Source organism: Nomascus leucogenys, chromosome 20 (assembly GCF_006542625.1).
Source record: "Nomascus leucogenys isolate Asia chromosome 20, Asia_NLE_v1, whole genome shotgun sequence".
Classification (NCBI taxonomy): Eukaryota; Metazoa; Chordata; class Mammalia; order Primates; family Hylobatidae; genus Nomascus; species Nomascus leucogenys.
This window is the reverse complement of record NC_044400.1, coordinates 25,609,208-25,625,259: the sequence shown is the minus strand read 5'-3', so window position 1 is coordinate 25,625,259 and position 16,052 is coordinate 25,609,208. Positions and strand designations below refer to the sequence as shown.

At 37.3% G+C, this 16,052-nt stretch overlaps 1 protein-coding gene across 4 annotated transcripts in view; it reads right to left on the bottom strand.

Moving 5' to 3' along the window:
• Positions 1–16,052, bottom strand: part of PTPN4 (protein tyrosine phosphatase non-receptor type 4) — a 226,098-nt gene that overhangs the window by 115,218 nt on the left and 94,828 nt on the right. For all 4 annotated transcript variants that reach the window (XM_003277173.4, XM_030801359.1, XM_030801360.1 and 1 more), the window contains one exon: positions 7,903–8,010. In XM_003277173.4, coding sequence (XP_003277221.1) covers positions 7,903–8,010 — 108 coding nt within the window. The remainder of the gene's footprint in view (positions 1–7,902; positions 8,011–16,052) is intronic.

Genomic DNA, 16,052 nt, shown 5'->3' with positions numbered 1-16,052 from the left:
TATCTGTTAGGACGAGTTGATTATATTTTATATATCTGGCTAAGTTTATCCAGATTCTCTTCCAGAGGAAGTTGAGGATCCTATTGTCAAATCTTCTCCCCAAAAATTCCATTCAGATACTAACCAGCAATACCACTGGTTTTACCAATGAAACTAAAATCTTTTACAATACTGAGCATTCCTCATTATGAGCATGGTATGTCTCCATTTATTCATAATTTCTATATCTTCCTGCAAAATTCTATTTTTTTTTCACATGGCTCTTGACACTCCTGCTTAAGTTTATTCCTAGATGTTTAATGAATCTGGGTTTTAAAAAAAATGTGATTTGCTATTTTGTTGGAGTATGTCTCCTAAATGGTATATAAAAAGGTACTGATATTTGTTTGCTGAGCTCTAAGTCTTACTAGTTGTAATAGTTTTCCAAATGATTCATTTGAGCTTTCAAGGTGGATAATCATATTGCTAAAGAAAAACCAGTTTTTCCCCCAACAACCATACCCTAACACACAGCTTTATTCCACAGGGAACTGTATCTGCTGCCCTCTGTTCAATTAGAAAAGGGGAAAAGAGGAGGCCAAGTGGCCTCAAATAGTTTCTCAGTTAATCACTTTGATACCCGTACTACATTACCCAGAAATCTCTCCTCTTCAACACCTTTTTGGTAAGTTTTCCTCTGGTTTGACTCTTCCACCAATCCTGTCAACACTGAATGTCAACATTCAATCTTTTAAAAAATCTTTAAAATTTCTTGTCTGCTGATGGCATTCATTTTTATTCTCTGTGTGTTCATGAGTGTACTATTTGACACTGGAAAGCAACCAAAAGTAGGCAGAAAGAGGAGGAAAGTCTATTCTTGAAAAACAGAAAAACTGCAAGGGCTGAGATATATATTAGCAATCTTTGCCTAAGGGCAAGTTCAAATCCTACACAGGCAGAGGGCATCCTTACTAACTTGAGGTGTCAGAGGACAGAGTTTAGGAATGGGGGGAAAAAACAGAAAATTGAGGAGGAGATTCTGAAAAGGAGAACTCAGAAAGAGGATTAGCTCCAAACTCTGGCTGACAGCTGAACTATCCATGTATAGTTAGACTCCAGAGTCCCAAGAAAGAGGAGAAGTTTGAACCTTTAAGAAATAAGTAGAGATACTGCTCCCAAATTGGACACAGAATACAGACTGTGGGTCCAGCCAGGTTAACTGCACCCGTTTGCAATATGCAGTTCAAACTGTGACAAATGTATACAGCCAGGTAACCATCACCATCCACAATCAAGACATTTCTATCACCCTAAAGGGTTTCCTGTGCTTCTCTGCAATCAGTCCGCCAAATCCCAGGCAACCACTGATCTGCTTTTGGTCACTATGTGTCAGTTTAGCTTGTTCTGTAAGTTAATATAAATGGAACCATATAGTGTTCTACTCTATAGAATACAGCAGTTACTTTTCATCCCTTTGTTTATTGATGGACATTAAAGTTAATTCACATTTGGGCTATTATGAATAAAACTACTGTGAACATTTGTATACAAGGCTTTAAGTGACATGTTTTCATTTCTCTTGGATAAATAGCTAAAAGTGGGATTTCTCAGTGGTATATGCCGAGACCAGCTCGGTCAGGGAGACCCTAACCCAGCGGCCCTAGAGGAATTGAAGACACACACACAGAAATACCAAGGTGTGAAGTGGGAAATCAGGGGTCTCACAGCCTTCAGAGCTGAGAGCCTCGAACAGAGATTTACCCACGTATTTATTAACAGCAAGCCAGTCATTAGCATTGTTTCTATAGATATTAAATTAACTAAAAGTATCCCTTATGGGAAACGAAGGGATGGGCCGAATTAAAGGAATAGGTTGGGCTAGTTAATTGCAACAGGAGCATGTCCTTAAGGCACAGATCGCTCATGCTATTGTTTGTGGCTTAAGAATGCCTTTAAGCGGTTTTCCGCCCTGGGCGGGCCAGGTGTTCCTTGCCCTCATTTCCGGTAAACCCGCAACCTTCCAGCGCGGGAGTTATGGCCAACAGGAACATGTCACAGTGCTGCAGAGATTTTGTTTATGGCCAGTTTGGGGGCCAGTTTATGGCCAGATTTTGGGGGGGCCTGTTCCCAACAGTATATATTAAATCTACATTTAATTTTACAAGAAAATTTCCAACTATTTTTCAAAAAGTGGTTGTATCATTTTAAATTACCACAAGCAATTTTATCAGTTGTTCCACATCCTTGTCAACACTTGGTATTGAAATAATTTTTAATTTTAAGTATTCTAGTGGATATACTACTTCACTGGATATACTACTAGTGGGTATACTACTTCTAGAGGAAGTACTACTTCATTGTGGTTTTACTTTGCATTTCCTGGATGCATCTTTAAGTATTTATTAAATGTCCTTTGTCACAGTAAAAAGGTTCCTTTCTTTTCCAAGTTTCATTGAGTTTTCATTATGAATGGCTGTTGAATTTTATTCTCTGTAATTTATGCCTCAGTTACATTGATTTAGGGAAAAAACTCAACAGTATACTTGATGGGGAAACAGTATTTTCAGTATTTTCCTCTAAGATCGGGAACAAGACAAGGTAGTCTGCGCCTATCACTTCTATTCATCTTTGCCCTGGTGGCCTCGGCCAGTGCAATAATGAATTAAAAAATGAGAAAAACAAAAAGGATAAAGACTTGTAAGGAGGAAGTAAAACTGTCCCTATTTACAAAAGACATGATCATTTACACAGAAAATCCTAAGGAATCAATGAAAACTACTACTAACAGTAATGTGTATTAGCAAGGTCTCAAGATACAAGCTTAATATACAATCAGTTAGTTATCTTGGGGTTTATCCCAGAAACACAAAGTTGGTTTAAAAATTGAAAATCAATGTAATTTACCATATACCTACATGATAATCTATGTACAAAATTCTATAGAATTTACAAAAAGCTACTAGAATTAAGTGAGTTCAGGAAGGGTACAGAATACAAAATCAATACACAAACTTAACTGTATTTCCATATGATAGAAATAAACATTTTGAAATGAAAAAGAAAACCAACAATACTATTTGCATGTTTTTTCTATTTACCAAGTTGCCAAAAGCAGAATTTGAAGTAGTAACCTTGATTTACCCCTTTTCCTCATGAACTCACTCTATCTGAATCAAATCAACCAGTCCTGCTGACTTTATCTCCTAACTGAATTATCTCTAGCACTCATCTTCTTTTCTTCATTCCCCACAGCCAACCACTACTGTCTTAGCAATTTCTTTATTCCAACAATCTCCCAACTGTCTATTAGTTGCTGGCTACACTATAACGAAAGGGATATGTGTAAAATACAAGTCTTGTGTTTAGTCATATAAATAAATTCATAGGTAAGTTTGATTTTATCATGGATTGAAAGGCATTTCATGATATCATGTACTGCTCAAACCTCATCTTTTACCCCTTCTCCTTTTATTAAATAAAAGTTTAATACTAAAACTTTTTTCCAGTTCTTCAAATTCAGCATTCCTGTTTCTTCACTCTTGATCTCTGCATATGCTCCTGCTTCTTTCTTAAACACTTCTGTGCACCCCAGGTCTCTTGGCCATTCCCTCTCAAAATACAACAGAGTTAAACAAGACAAGAAGAAAAAATAGCATTTAGCAGGCTACCAAAGAGGATTACACAACAGGTAAATAAGAGCTTGAATTAAGATATTACAGTAGAAACATATGAACAGGTAAGAGAGAAATAGTGAAATATATAAATAAATTTAAGCATTTTAGCAACCATGTATTCAAACATGTCTTGTTGAAATAACGGTCAGCCTCTATGTGACTTTTCCCGTATTTACTCAAACCTAATGAAATAAATAATGTAAAAATTGAGTTACATAAAAGAAATCTTCAAAGGGTAAATAAAATTATCCCAAGTAAAATATGTCATAATTTAGTAGTGTTAATTAACAGTATACTGGGTTAGAGTAGTGATTTTCATAATATGGTTCCTTGGACTAGCAGCATTAGTGATACAAGGAAACTTATTTGAAAGGCAATTTCTTGAGTTCCAAAGTAGACCTTCTGATTTATAAATCTCTAGGCATAGGTCCCAGAAATCTGTATTTTAAGAAGCCTTCCAGTCGTTTCTCATGCAAGCTCCAGTTTGAAAACCACAGGGTTAGGAGCTATGCAAAGAGGAGTAAACCAGTCAAATATCATAATCCAACAAGAACTACCAGAAGAATGAACCTGCAGAAAGATCAGGCCAACAATAATTAATAATCTATCCTCTATCCTACTTAAGAGCAGTATAATTCAATTTAATAGGGAAAGAAACAGTAAATCCACAGGAATAATATAATCTCAAGGCTCTGTTAAATAACATGCTGATAAAGACCACTAAGAAAAAGCCACCTTTAACTGCTCATAAAATTAAAGAAATAATGCATAATGAATTATAACTACAATATTATTTTCCTCATTCATTCAACATACATTTACTGAATATTACTACTACAACAGGATATTATGCTAACAGCTAAAACTGTGATAAACAGGCCTTAAATTAAAGCATGAGAAATTCTGAAAAGTCAAAGCTTTAAGTAATTTTCTTTGTTGCACTGGAACTCATTACTAAGGAAGATTCTAAAGGAAAAGACAGTCAGTTATTATTCTGTATTTGTTATTTAATACTTATGAGAAAAAAACAAAATGCTAGGTGCCTTTTATCAATTATAAACTCAATTACATTAATTTCAATGTCTAAGGCAACAGTTCTAATTCTCTAACACTAATATATAAAAATACGCATAAATATACATATAATATATACATACATGTGCATATGTACATGTAACATACATAAGTTTTAAGATTTAAAAACTATGAGCTAAAGATAGGTGAGAATTAATTCTTGTAGAATCTTATCAAATTCCTTTTGATCACTGATAGTAATTTTATTATATGGTTACCTCCTCTCCTTAATATGTTCATTTACTCTGTAAATCCTATGCATCCATATCATCATCACTTCGGAAGCAACATCATATGGTAGAGAGTACAGGCTTTGAAGTTAGATCTGAGTTCAAGTCCTTTCTCAGCTACTTCACTAATTTGCGTGACATTAAACAAATTAGTTGACTTTTATAAGCATTAGTTTTTCATCTTTAAAATGATTTTAATGACACTTTCATCATAAGTGAAGAAAGCATTGTGAGAATAAAATGGAATATTATAAGCAAAACATTTAGTTGATTAAAAAATTCACAGTAGATGTTTTATAAATGATACTCCCCTATTCCTTTCTCTTGAAGCATAGCATCTTTTTCCTTCAGTCCGTTAATTATCCTCAAAGCCTTAATTTCACATTGACAACTAGAATTAGAACGCTACTTACAAGATTTGTGCTCTTGACAACTAGAAATGGGACACTATTTATAAGATTTGTGCTCTAAAGATCCTTCTGTGGACATATTTTGGCATCTCAAAAATTTTTCCAAATATTTAAATAATGAAACTGCAGTGGGGAGTTAGGAGATCCAGGTCCTAGTTTCACTAATGCCAGGAAGTAGCTTTGGATTGGGATAATGTCTTATGAAAAATTAGAGTGTGAGGCTAGATAATCTCTAAAGCCTCTTTTGGACCTTTAAAATTCTATGATTCTAACTTTTCTGGAAGAATTACTTTGAATCATAAACAACTGGACTCTTGGAACTTGGAATGTATCTTATTTGAGAAGGAATACTCAATATAGAAAGACAAAGAAAGAAAAAGTAGGAGACAGCAAAAAGATCAATCTAGCTCTAAATACCTTTTTCCCTACATTCATTCTGGTGTAATTAGCTCTACATCTTTTTGTATATGATATGTCTTTTTGTATACAAATTTATGTGATAGAATTTTTACCTCTTGTAGTATACACGATCTCAATATTAATCCTTCTGGAGTACTTCCTGAAAAGGATGGGTTTCATACTTATGGTAGTGACTACAGTGGTGAGTCACTGGTCTCTTCCTCTTTTGTCATCTTGTCACTTACCCCGTCAATCTAATGCCAGCCTATGGCTAGAGGGCCTGACTTATGAGGGTCAGCAAGATCTAAGAATTATCTATTTTTTCTCTTCATGAGGTATACTTAATGAGGTGTAACAGTCACCTTTCAGGTATTTGCTTGGCTCACAATTTGCCTTTCTGGTAAGAAAGGAAAAAAACCTTTTATCTGAGGAATATGAGCACCTTTAAATGATCAGGACAAGAAAGGCATTTAAAAAGTAACAGCAGTCACATCTCACTCTCCCTTCAGCTACATAGTTACCTCTTGAAGCTACTTGCTATGTGGGCTGTAGACTGAAGCCAAGTAGCCATAAAATGTTATATACCCTATAGTTCAACCATGTATAGCCAATCGCTAACCAATGTTATTTCTGTAAATCAATGAGAATTCCTGAAGAACAACTTTTGCACTTACTTGCTCTCCTGATTGATCCTCTTTATTCTTTAAAAACTTGAACCTTTCTTATGTTCTCCAGAGCACTCTCCAAGGCAACTTGCAAGTGTATCCTGGGCTGAGGTCCTCAACCTTTGCACTTGAATAAACTCTCTTTGAACTACATTCTCACCCTTTTGATTATTTTAGGTTCAACCTGGGAAAGGTTGCATTACTGACATTTCTACTCACTTCCATTTTTACATGGGTTTGTTTATCAGGAAACAACAGTATAACTCTAGGCCCCTGAAGAAGCTCAAGTGGTCTAGTGAAGGCATCAAAGTATGAGGAAAGTTTATTTTAATTTTAGTTCAGTATAAAAGCATTTATTTTTACTGAGACTAGCTGGCCCTTGGTTTGTTTTTCTTTGTGTCATCCTCATATTTTTCCATGGCTGGTTTGTAATACAAAATCAGTAAATGATGTAAAAAAAATAAGTGGTAGTATTTAACGTTTGATATATAATTCCCACTAGCTATTCATTCAGAGAACGAAGATCCCAACCATGAGACAGAGGAAGAAAAAAACCAAACTTTTCTCATAAACATTATTTGTATTTTCTATAGCCCTTCTATTAATATAGCCTTATAAACAGATTTCTAAAACATTAATCCAGAACAATTTCTTCAGCCTCCTAATTTTTCTAAAAGTATACAAAATATTCCCTTCAAAATAGAGATCCTCTTACACTAATCAAAAGAATACACTTTATTGTAGAAGTCCCTCACTGTATAAGCATATAAATTTACAAAGAATTGAATCAGAATTTGCTTGTATACCCTTTATCTCAGTTCAGAGTAAGGTATATCCTTTAGTGCATTTTATAACACTTAATTGTCAAAGTAAACATTTCTATTACTCATCACATGCTATCTTCTATTTCTATGATGTGATCTATCTAATTAAAAGAACCACAATTGCAATTACTGAAGAATAAGTAAAAATCCAAGGAATTTAATGCCAAATAATTGTGCAGCTCTGAAATTTAATCTCTATCTTATTTGTGAGGGTCTCTGATGAAATTTGGAAATTTGACATTGAATAAATTAAGAATTTTTATTAGAAATAGCTCTCCATAAATACAATAAAAAACTCATTTTACTTTAGTGCGGACTAATTTATACACATCTGAAGGTATTTTAACCTTTATGCCCAATTTCCTCTCTTTCAGTCAACAGGCATAAATTGGATTTACTTTTTAGTTGTCTGAGACACATAATTAATGAAAGTGACATTACCTGACATAATTATGAAAACCTTAAAGCTAATAACTTCTGAAAGATTAAAACGTCAAGAGGAACAAAAGCAAAAGAATTACCTCTATTTAAGTCCAGTAAAAAAAAAAACTCATCAAATCAGTGAACACTGTAAATCAGAAAGGACTCTGTATACTAAACTGAGAGGAAAAACTAAATAAAAATGAAAGACAAAATCTTAAACTTACTGGGTTATCTGTGGAATCATCAGCCAACTGTAAACCAAAATAGTCCTGCTCAGTCAAATCAAGATGCTTGAAGACTATATCCAACAAGACTTGCCCCTGATCATGTTTCTGTAAAAAAAAATTGAATGAAATCAACTTTGATAGGTTACATTCTTCACATTTTTTAACCTGGTCGACTTTTGTCCTCATCTATTAACCCATTTATGCCAGAGGTAGCAAACGTTTTTTGTGTGAAAAATCAGGCCTTGACAATGACCTTGAGCAGTAGGATATAAATAACTCCCACAAGCTTAGCATGCCAATAATGGAGCACTAGGCATAAATGGGTTAACTTGGTAACTGTTTCCATACCAATGATGTGGTTGAGAAAAAAGACTTCACATGTGACATAGCACTTTTAGAAAACAACCTGACCTTAGGCAAACTGGTTTAAAGAGCATATAATAAATATGAAAAGATAAAGAAACATTTGATTGAAAATACTTTTCACTTTCAGGCTATCACAATATTTTTGTTAGTTTACATTATTGCCACATTAACTCTTGCATATATCTATATCATTTTGTTATGCCTTTTATTCTTATATTTAAATTGTGACTGGAAAGTGACATATTTGGCTAAATATTACTTAAAATATAATTTTGTATTAAATAAATAATGCCATAAAAGGGGAAACAAAGATGGTAACAATTATTTATAGCAAATTGATAAAGGATTGCTAATATTTTCATTGCCAAAGTACTCAGAGAACTTTAGAAAACTATCTCATTTTAACCTCATACTAATTTTATCATGTAGGCATTTAAGAGTAACTACAACTTCCCCAAGTTCCAAAGCTGTTAAACTGTGGTACAAAAGGCATGATTAGATAATCACCCCCACCAAAAAATATAACTTATGAGTAAAAACAGACAAATGATCAACATGTTCAGTTAAAATAAAAAAAGAAAATGGGAAATTATAACGACATGCCATGGGCAAAAAACAACCCCCAAAATAAAACCCAATGATAAAAAATAAAGACAAGGAATACTTATTGCTGCTAACATGGTAGAAAGATATCTGTTGGGAAAGCAGTTTGACAAAACAAGCAATAACAGTATCAACTACTCTGGCATCTTAACATAAGTAGCAAACAAAATCTAATACTGGAGGAAACTTCTATACCTATCAATAAATTCACTAGAGAAGTTTATTCTCATTACATTTATATACAACATATATTAGAAAAACACGTGCAATGGTTTGAGTTTGTCCCCTAGAATTCATGTGTTGAAAATTTGGTCCCTGGTATGGTGATTTTGAGAGACGGGACCTTTAAGAGGTGATTAGATCATTTAAAAGGATTAATGTCGCTTTCCAGGGACAAGGTTAATTCTCAAGGGATTGAGTGAGTTCTCACTATCACAGTACTAGATTAATTACCACAAATAGGTTGGTATAAAGTGAGGCTGCCCCTGGAGTTCTATGCCTTTTACATGCACCCACTTCCCCTTCTGCTTCTCTGTCATGTTATGACACAGCATGCAACCCTCAGAACAGACCAGATGTGGCCATCTGATCCTGGACTTCCCAGCCAAAATAAACTTTTTTTTTTTTTTTTTTTTTGCGCGATGGAGTTCCACTCTTGTTGCCCAGGCTAGAGTGCAATGGCACGATCTGATCTCGGCTCACTGCAACCTTCACCTCCCACGTTCAAGCGATTCTCCTGTCTCAGCCTCCTGAGTAGCCAGGATTATAGGTGCATGCCACCACACCCAGCTAATTTTTGTATTTTTAGTAGAGCCAGGGTTTCATCATATTGGTCAGGCTAGTCTCGAGCTCCTGACCTCAGGTGATCTGCCCGCCTCAGCCTCCCAAAGTGCTGGGATTACAGATGTGAACCACCACGCCTAGACAATAAACCTCTTTTTAAAATAAATTACCCAGTCTCAAGGATTCTGTTACAGCAACAGAAAATGGATATGGTAGAGAATAGCAATATAGTTTACCACTAGTTTTTCTTCTCATTAGCTATAGCAGTTTAGAAGCTTCCAGATACCAGTCAGAATTCAAACTTATGGCTGAAACGGTAAGGACATTTTTTTTTTTTTCATATAATGGAAAGTACAGAGGCACAAAAGACTCCAGTGCAAGCTAATTTGGCAGATGAGGGACATTAAGACTAGGTTTCTTTCCATCTTTCTCATTTGCATTCCAAGTGTTGGCTATATTCGTGAGCCTTTAGCAAGATGCTCACAGCAATTCCAAGATTCATATCCACATGTGACGATGCTTAAAAGAACAAGCGTCCTTGTAAAAGTTACCTTACAAAGACTCTTACTGGCCAGAATTGGGTCAAATGGCTATCTGAAAAAACTCATCAATGATGGGAAGTATGTGCTTCAAACAGAGCTTCTCAATGTTGGCCCCCATTTAAATCGCCTGCAAATGTTTTATATACTGATTCAGTCTACCTCCCTGACCTGTCTCTCATTCTGATTATATCTGTCTGGGGAAGAGACCAAGCATTAATCTTTTTTAAAAGCTACTAAGGTGAATCCAATGTACCTTTGGTTGAAGAAACTATTCTTTCTTCCACTAGATGTATGGATTTATTTCTGGACTCTATAACTTGCATCTTCTTTTCACTTCCTATATATCATAGACTGGGTACCGTAGAATTCTGTTTCCCAGAAATGCCAATAGGTGCTGATGAAAGAGCCCAAGAAAAGCCTGCTTTCTCTAGGAAAAGGACCAGATAAGGGTACGTGGTAGGACAGAAACCCGACAATGCCAAACTCAATGGGAAAAAAACTGGGCCCTTCTCTATTAGTGTCCGCGGAAATCAAATAAGAAGCCTAGTTTCATGTGCCACCTGGTTTGAGCAGGCAGCAAGTGAAAAGCCTGAACTTCTATCCACTTCCAAACAGTACTAAGTAGTACTTCATAATATCTCCTCTAGAGTGGTGTTAAGCAGAAGCAGAAAACATATCCTGAACTTTCACTTAGGCTTATTGGTAGCAGGAGGTGTTTGGCTTCCCCTATTGAGTTGCTATTAGGAGAAGCTGAGGAGGAAGCCTGGACTTCCACTGCTGTCATCACATAGCTGTAGCAAGTGGTGTCTCCCAAACAGACAGGAGGAAGAAGATTCGGGAGAAAAGGTAGATGGAAAAAGGAATAGTTAAATCTTGAAATGTAATCCTGGATAGGACACTTAACAATGAACTAACTACATGTAAAACTGACCAAAATTTAAAAAGTAAGCCAAGACCTGTATGCTACCAAGGTGACTCCCTACTACAAAGACAATTAAATGCGATCCAAAGTCTCATAACAAAATGTCTCAAATGTCTGAGATACTACCTAAAATCACTTAATATAGCAAGAGCTAGGAAAATCTCAACTAGAATAAGAAAACACAATCAACAGATGTCAACACCGAAATGAATCAGATGCTGGAATTATCTGACAAAGATTTGGAAGCAGTCATCAGAAAAAAATGTTTCCATGGAAGCAACCATTACGAATGCTGTTGAAAAGAAAATTAGAAAAAAACAAAGATTATTTCAGCAAAGAAATAGAAGATATAAAAGAACCATATGCAAATTATGTAACTGAAAAATACAGTAACAAACAAAAACTGATTAGATGGGCTCAACAGAAGAATAAAGATAAGAAAGAAAAAAAAATCAATGAACCTGAAGAAAAAGCAATAGAAATTAGTTAATAAGAACAACACAGAAAAGCGCCGGGTGCAGTGGCTCACGCCTGTAATCCCAGCACTTTGGGAGGCTGAGGCGGGCAGATTATGAGGTCAGGAGATCAAGATCATCCTGGCTAATATGGTGAAACCTTGTCTCTACTAAAAAAATACAAAAAATTAGCCAGGCGTGATGGCACGTTCCTGTAGTCCCAGCTACCCAGGAGGCTGATGCAGGAGAATTGCTTGAACCTGGGAGGCAGAGATGGCACCACTGTACTCCAGCCTGGGCAACAGAGCGAGACTCCATCTCAAAAAAAAAAGAAAAAAGAAAAAGAAAAAGAACAACAGAAAAAACAGACTGAAAAAATAAAAAGATGACAACAACCAGACTGTCAGCAACCTGTGGGACAAGAAAAAATGAGGTAACATTCATTTCACTCCAGTATTTAAGAGATGAGAAAGAGTTTCTAAGATGATAAAATAATAAAACATTTGAGTATTTTGTTTCTAAAATAAAATTTTTACAAATTTGGCAAAAACAAAAACACAGACTCAAGAATCCAAGTGAACCCCAAACAAAATGAATCAAAATAAATCTACCTTATAACACATCATAATCAAAATACTAAAAACTAAACACAAAGTAAACATCTTGAAAGCAACTAAAATAGAGAGAAATTCCCAGTAGGCAATGACAATTCAAATTAGAATGAATTTCTCATCTGCAACCAAGAAGGCCAAAAGGAAATGTGTTAGGCTGTTCTTGCATCACTGTAAATAAATATTTGAGACTGGGTAATGCATAAAGAAAAGGAGTTTAATTGGCTCATGGTTCTGCAGGCTGTATACATAGCACAAACATCTGTTCAGCTTCTGTTGAGGGCCTCAGGAAGCTTACAATCATGGCAGAAGGCAAAGTGGAAGCAGGCACATCACATGGCAAGAGCAGGAGTAAAAGAGCCAGGGTGGGCGGTCTCAGAATCAACCAGATCTCAGGTTAACTAACTGAGCAAGAACTCACATATCACCAAGGGCATGGTCATAAGCCATTTATGAGGGATCTGCTCCCATGATCTAATTGCCTTCTACTGGGCTCTACCTCCAACACTGGGAATCACATTTCAGCATGAGATTTGGAGGGAACAAACATCCAAACCATATCAGGAAATGTACAAAAAAACTTCAAGTGCTAAACAAACAAACAAATAAATCCCAAGCCTGTCAATCCAGAATTCTATGTCAACAGAAAATACTCATTAGGAATGAAGAGTAAATAATAATATTCTCAGAAAAATTTAAGGAAATTATCACCAACAGATCATCCCTAAAATAATGCTCTAGGAACTATTACAGGAGTTATTAAGAAATTATTTTAGGCAGTTAGGGTAAGGAGTCCTCGGTAAGGTTTTTTTTTTCTTTTAGTAAAGGCAGCTCCTGAAACATTTCTTTTCTGTTTTTTTTGAGACGGAGTCTCACTCTGTCACCCAGGCTGGAGTGCAGTGGTGTGATCTCGGCTCACTGCAACCTCCACCTCACTGGTTCAAGCAATTCCCCTGCCTCAGCCTCCCCAGTAGCTGGGATTACAGGCACACGCGACCAAGCCTGGCTAATTTTTTTGTGTTTTTAGTAGAGACAGGGTTTCACCATGTTGGCCAGACTGGTCTGGAACTCCTGACCCCAGGCAATCTGCCCGCATTGGCCTCCCAAAGTGCTGGGATTACAGGCATGAGCCACTGTGCCCTGTACATTTCTTTTCTAATAGAAAAGCAGCTTGAAAAGCAGCTACTTGGGAGGCTGAGAGAGAATTCCTTGAACCCGGAAGGCAGAGGTTGCAGTGAGCCAAGATCACGCCACTGAACTCCAGCCTGGGTGACAGAGCGAGATTCCATCTCAAAAAAAAAAAAAAAAAAAAAAAACTAAAAAGAAAGAAAGAAAAAAGAAAAGAAACTCAGGGAGCTAAAACTCATCTTTTAATCTGGGAATCTGAAGCTCTAAAGGCCTCTGACCAGCTAAAACAAGACTTGCTTAAGGCACCAGCTCTCAGCCTTCCTGTAGGGAAGGCCTTCAATCTGTATGTATCAGAAAGGAAGAGAATGGCTGTAGGAGTTTTAACACAGGCCTCAGGAGCAGCTCAACAGCCAGTGGGTTACCTAAGCAACGAACTTGATTTGATGGCTAAAGGATGGCCAGCATGTCTTCAGGCCATTGCCTCAGTGGCTCTGCTGGTTCCAGAAGCCTCCAAATTAACCCTAAGAAATGATTTAACTGTTTACACTCCATATAACATGGTAGGACTACAGTACTCTAGGGGGAGACTTCGGCTAACAGATAGCCAGCCCCTTAAATATGATGCCCTGCTACTGGAGGATTCCAGCATCCAATTAAAGACCTGTTCTCGCCTAAACACAGCCGCCTTCCTCCCCAAGGAAACGAGGGAACCTGAGCATAACTGTGAACAAGTCATAGTACAGACCTATGCAGCCAGGGAAGACCTCAGGGAAACTCCCCTAGAGAACCAGGACTGGACCCTCTTCACAAATGGGAGCTCTTTTGTAGAAAAAGGGATCAGTCAGGCAGGATACCAGTAGTCACTCTAAATGACATCATTGAAAGTGCATCTTTCCCTCCAGGCACAAGCACTCAATTAGCTGAGCTAACAGCTCTTACAAGAGCAACTGAATTAAACAAAGGAAAGGTAGTTAACATTTACACTGACTCCAAGTATGCTTTCCTGGTTCTCCATGCTCATGCTGCCATCTCCATGCTCATGCTGTCATTTGAAAGGAAAGGCATTTTCTTATTACCAATGGATCTCCTATAAAATATCACCAGAAAATTAACAGGCTATTACCTCAGTTTTCCTTCCATGAGAAATAGCAGTGATGCATTGTAGGGGACATCAAAAGGGAAGAGATGAGGTAGCCAAGGAAATAGATTAGCTGATCAGGCAGCTATGTCAGTGGCAAAGAAGCCTCAAGATATTAACACACTTCAAACCCCTCTAATCTGGGAAGGCTCCATAAAAGAAATTAAACCTCAGTGCTCCCCTACAGAAATAGAATGGGCCACTTCTCGAGGATACTTTTCAGCCCTCAGGATGGCTACAGTTAGAGGATGGCAAACTCCACTTTCCAGCCTCCAGCCAAAAGAAAGCCCTTAAAATTTTTCACCAAGCTTTTCACTTGGGAAAGGATAAAACTTATCAATGTGCCAGAGATTGTTTTCACGAGAGAACTTACTAAAAACAATCAAGCAAGTTGTTAATGCTTGTGAAGTCTGTCTTAAAAATAATTCCCTGAACAGGCAACTCCTTCCTCCTCAAACCCAAAGAACAGGAAGTTATCCAGAGGAAGACTGGCAGATAGACTTCACCCATATGCCAAAAACAAAAGGCATTCAATACCTGCTGGTATGGGTAGATACTTCAGTAACTGGGTAGAAGCATTTCCATGCCATACAGAAAAAGCCTCTGAGGTAATAAAAGTGTTAGTTAATGAAATAACTCCCCGTTTTGGTCTATGTAGGTACCTTCAAAGTGACAATGGGCTCTCATTTAAGGCAGCTGTCACACAGGGGTCTCAAAAGCCTTAGGCATAGAATATCATCTCCACTGTGCTTGGAGACCCAATCCTCAGGAAAAGTAGAGAAAATGAATGATATTATCAAGGGACACCTCAGAAAACTATCCCGAGAAACTCACCTTCCTTGGGTCACTCTTCTTCCTATGGCCTTAATACAAATAAGAAACCCCTTCAAAATTAGGCCTTAGCCCTTTTGAGATGCTGTACAGAAGGCCTTGCCTTACCAGTGATTTTCTATTAGATCAAGAAACCTCTGAGCTAGTTAAGCATATAACCTCTTTGGCTCACTTCCAACAGGAATTAGCACAATTAGCAAAAGCCCAATCCCAGGAAATAGGGCCACCTCTATTTAACCCGGGCGATTTGGTACTGGTAAAGGCTCTCCCTTCTCTCTCTCCCTCCCTCCCTAAACCCAAGCTGGGAAGGGCCTAACACTGTTCTTCTTCTAATCCCCTAGGCAATAAAAGTTACAGGAATAAAAGTTACTCCTGGATACATCAGACTTGAGTCAAAGTCTGAAGAACTGAGGGAGCAACCCGACAGCCCAGAAGAATGTCCTGAATATCAATGTGAAGAAATAGGAGATCTTGGCCAGGCGTGGTGGCTCACGCCTGTAATCCCAGCACTTTGGGAGGCCGAGGTGGGTGGATAATGAGGTCAGGTGTTCGAGACCAGCCTGGCCAATATTGTGAAACCCCGTCTCTACTAAAAAATACAACAAAAGTAGCTGGGCATGGTGGCACGTGCCTGTAGTCCCAGCTACTCAGAAGACTGAGGCAGGAGAACTGCTTGAACCCGGGAGGCAGAGGTTGCAGTGAGCCAAGATCATGCCACTGCACTCCAGCCTGGGTGACAGAGTAAGACTCTGTCTCAAAATAAAAATA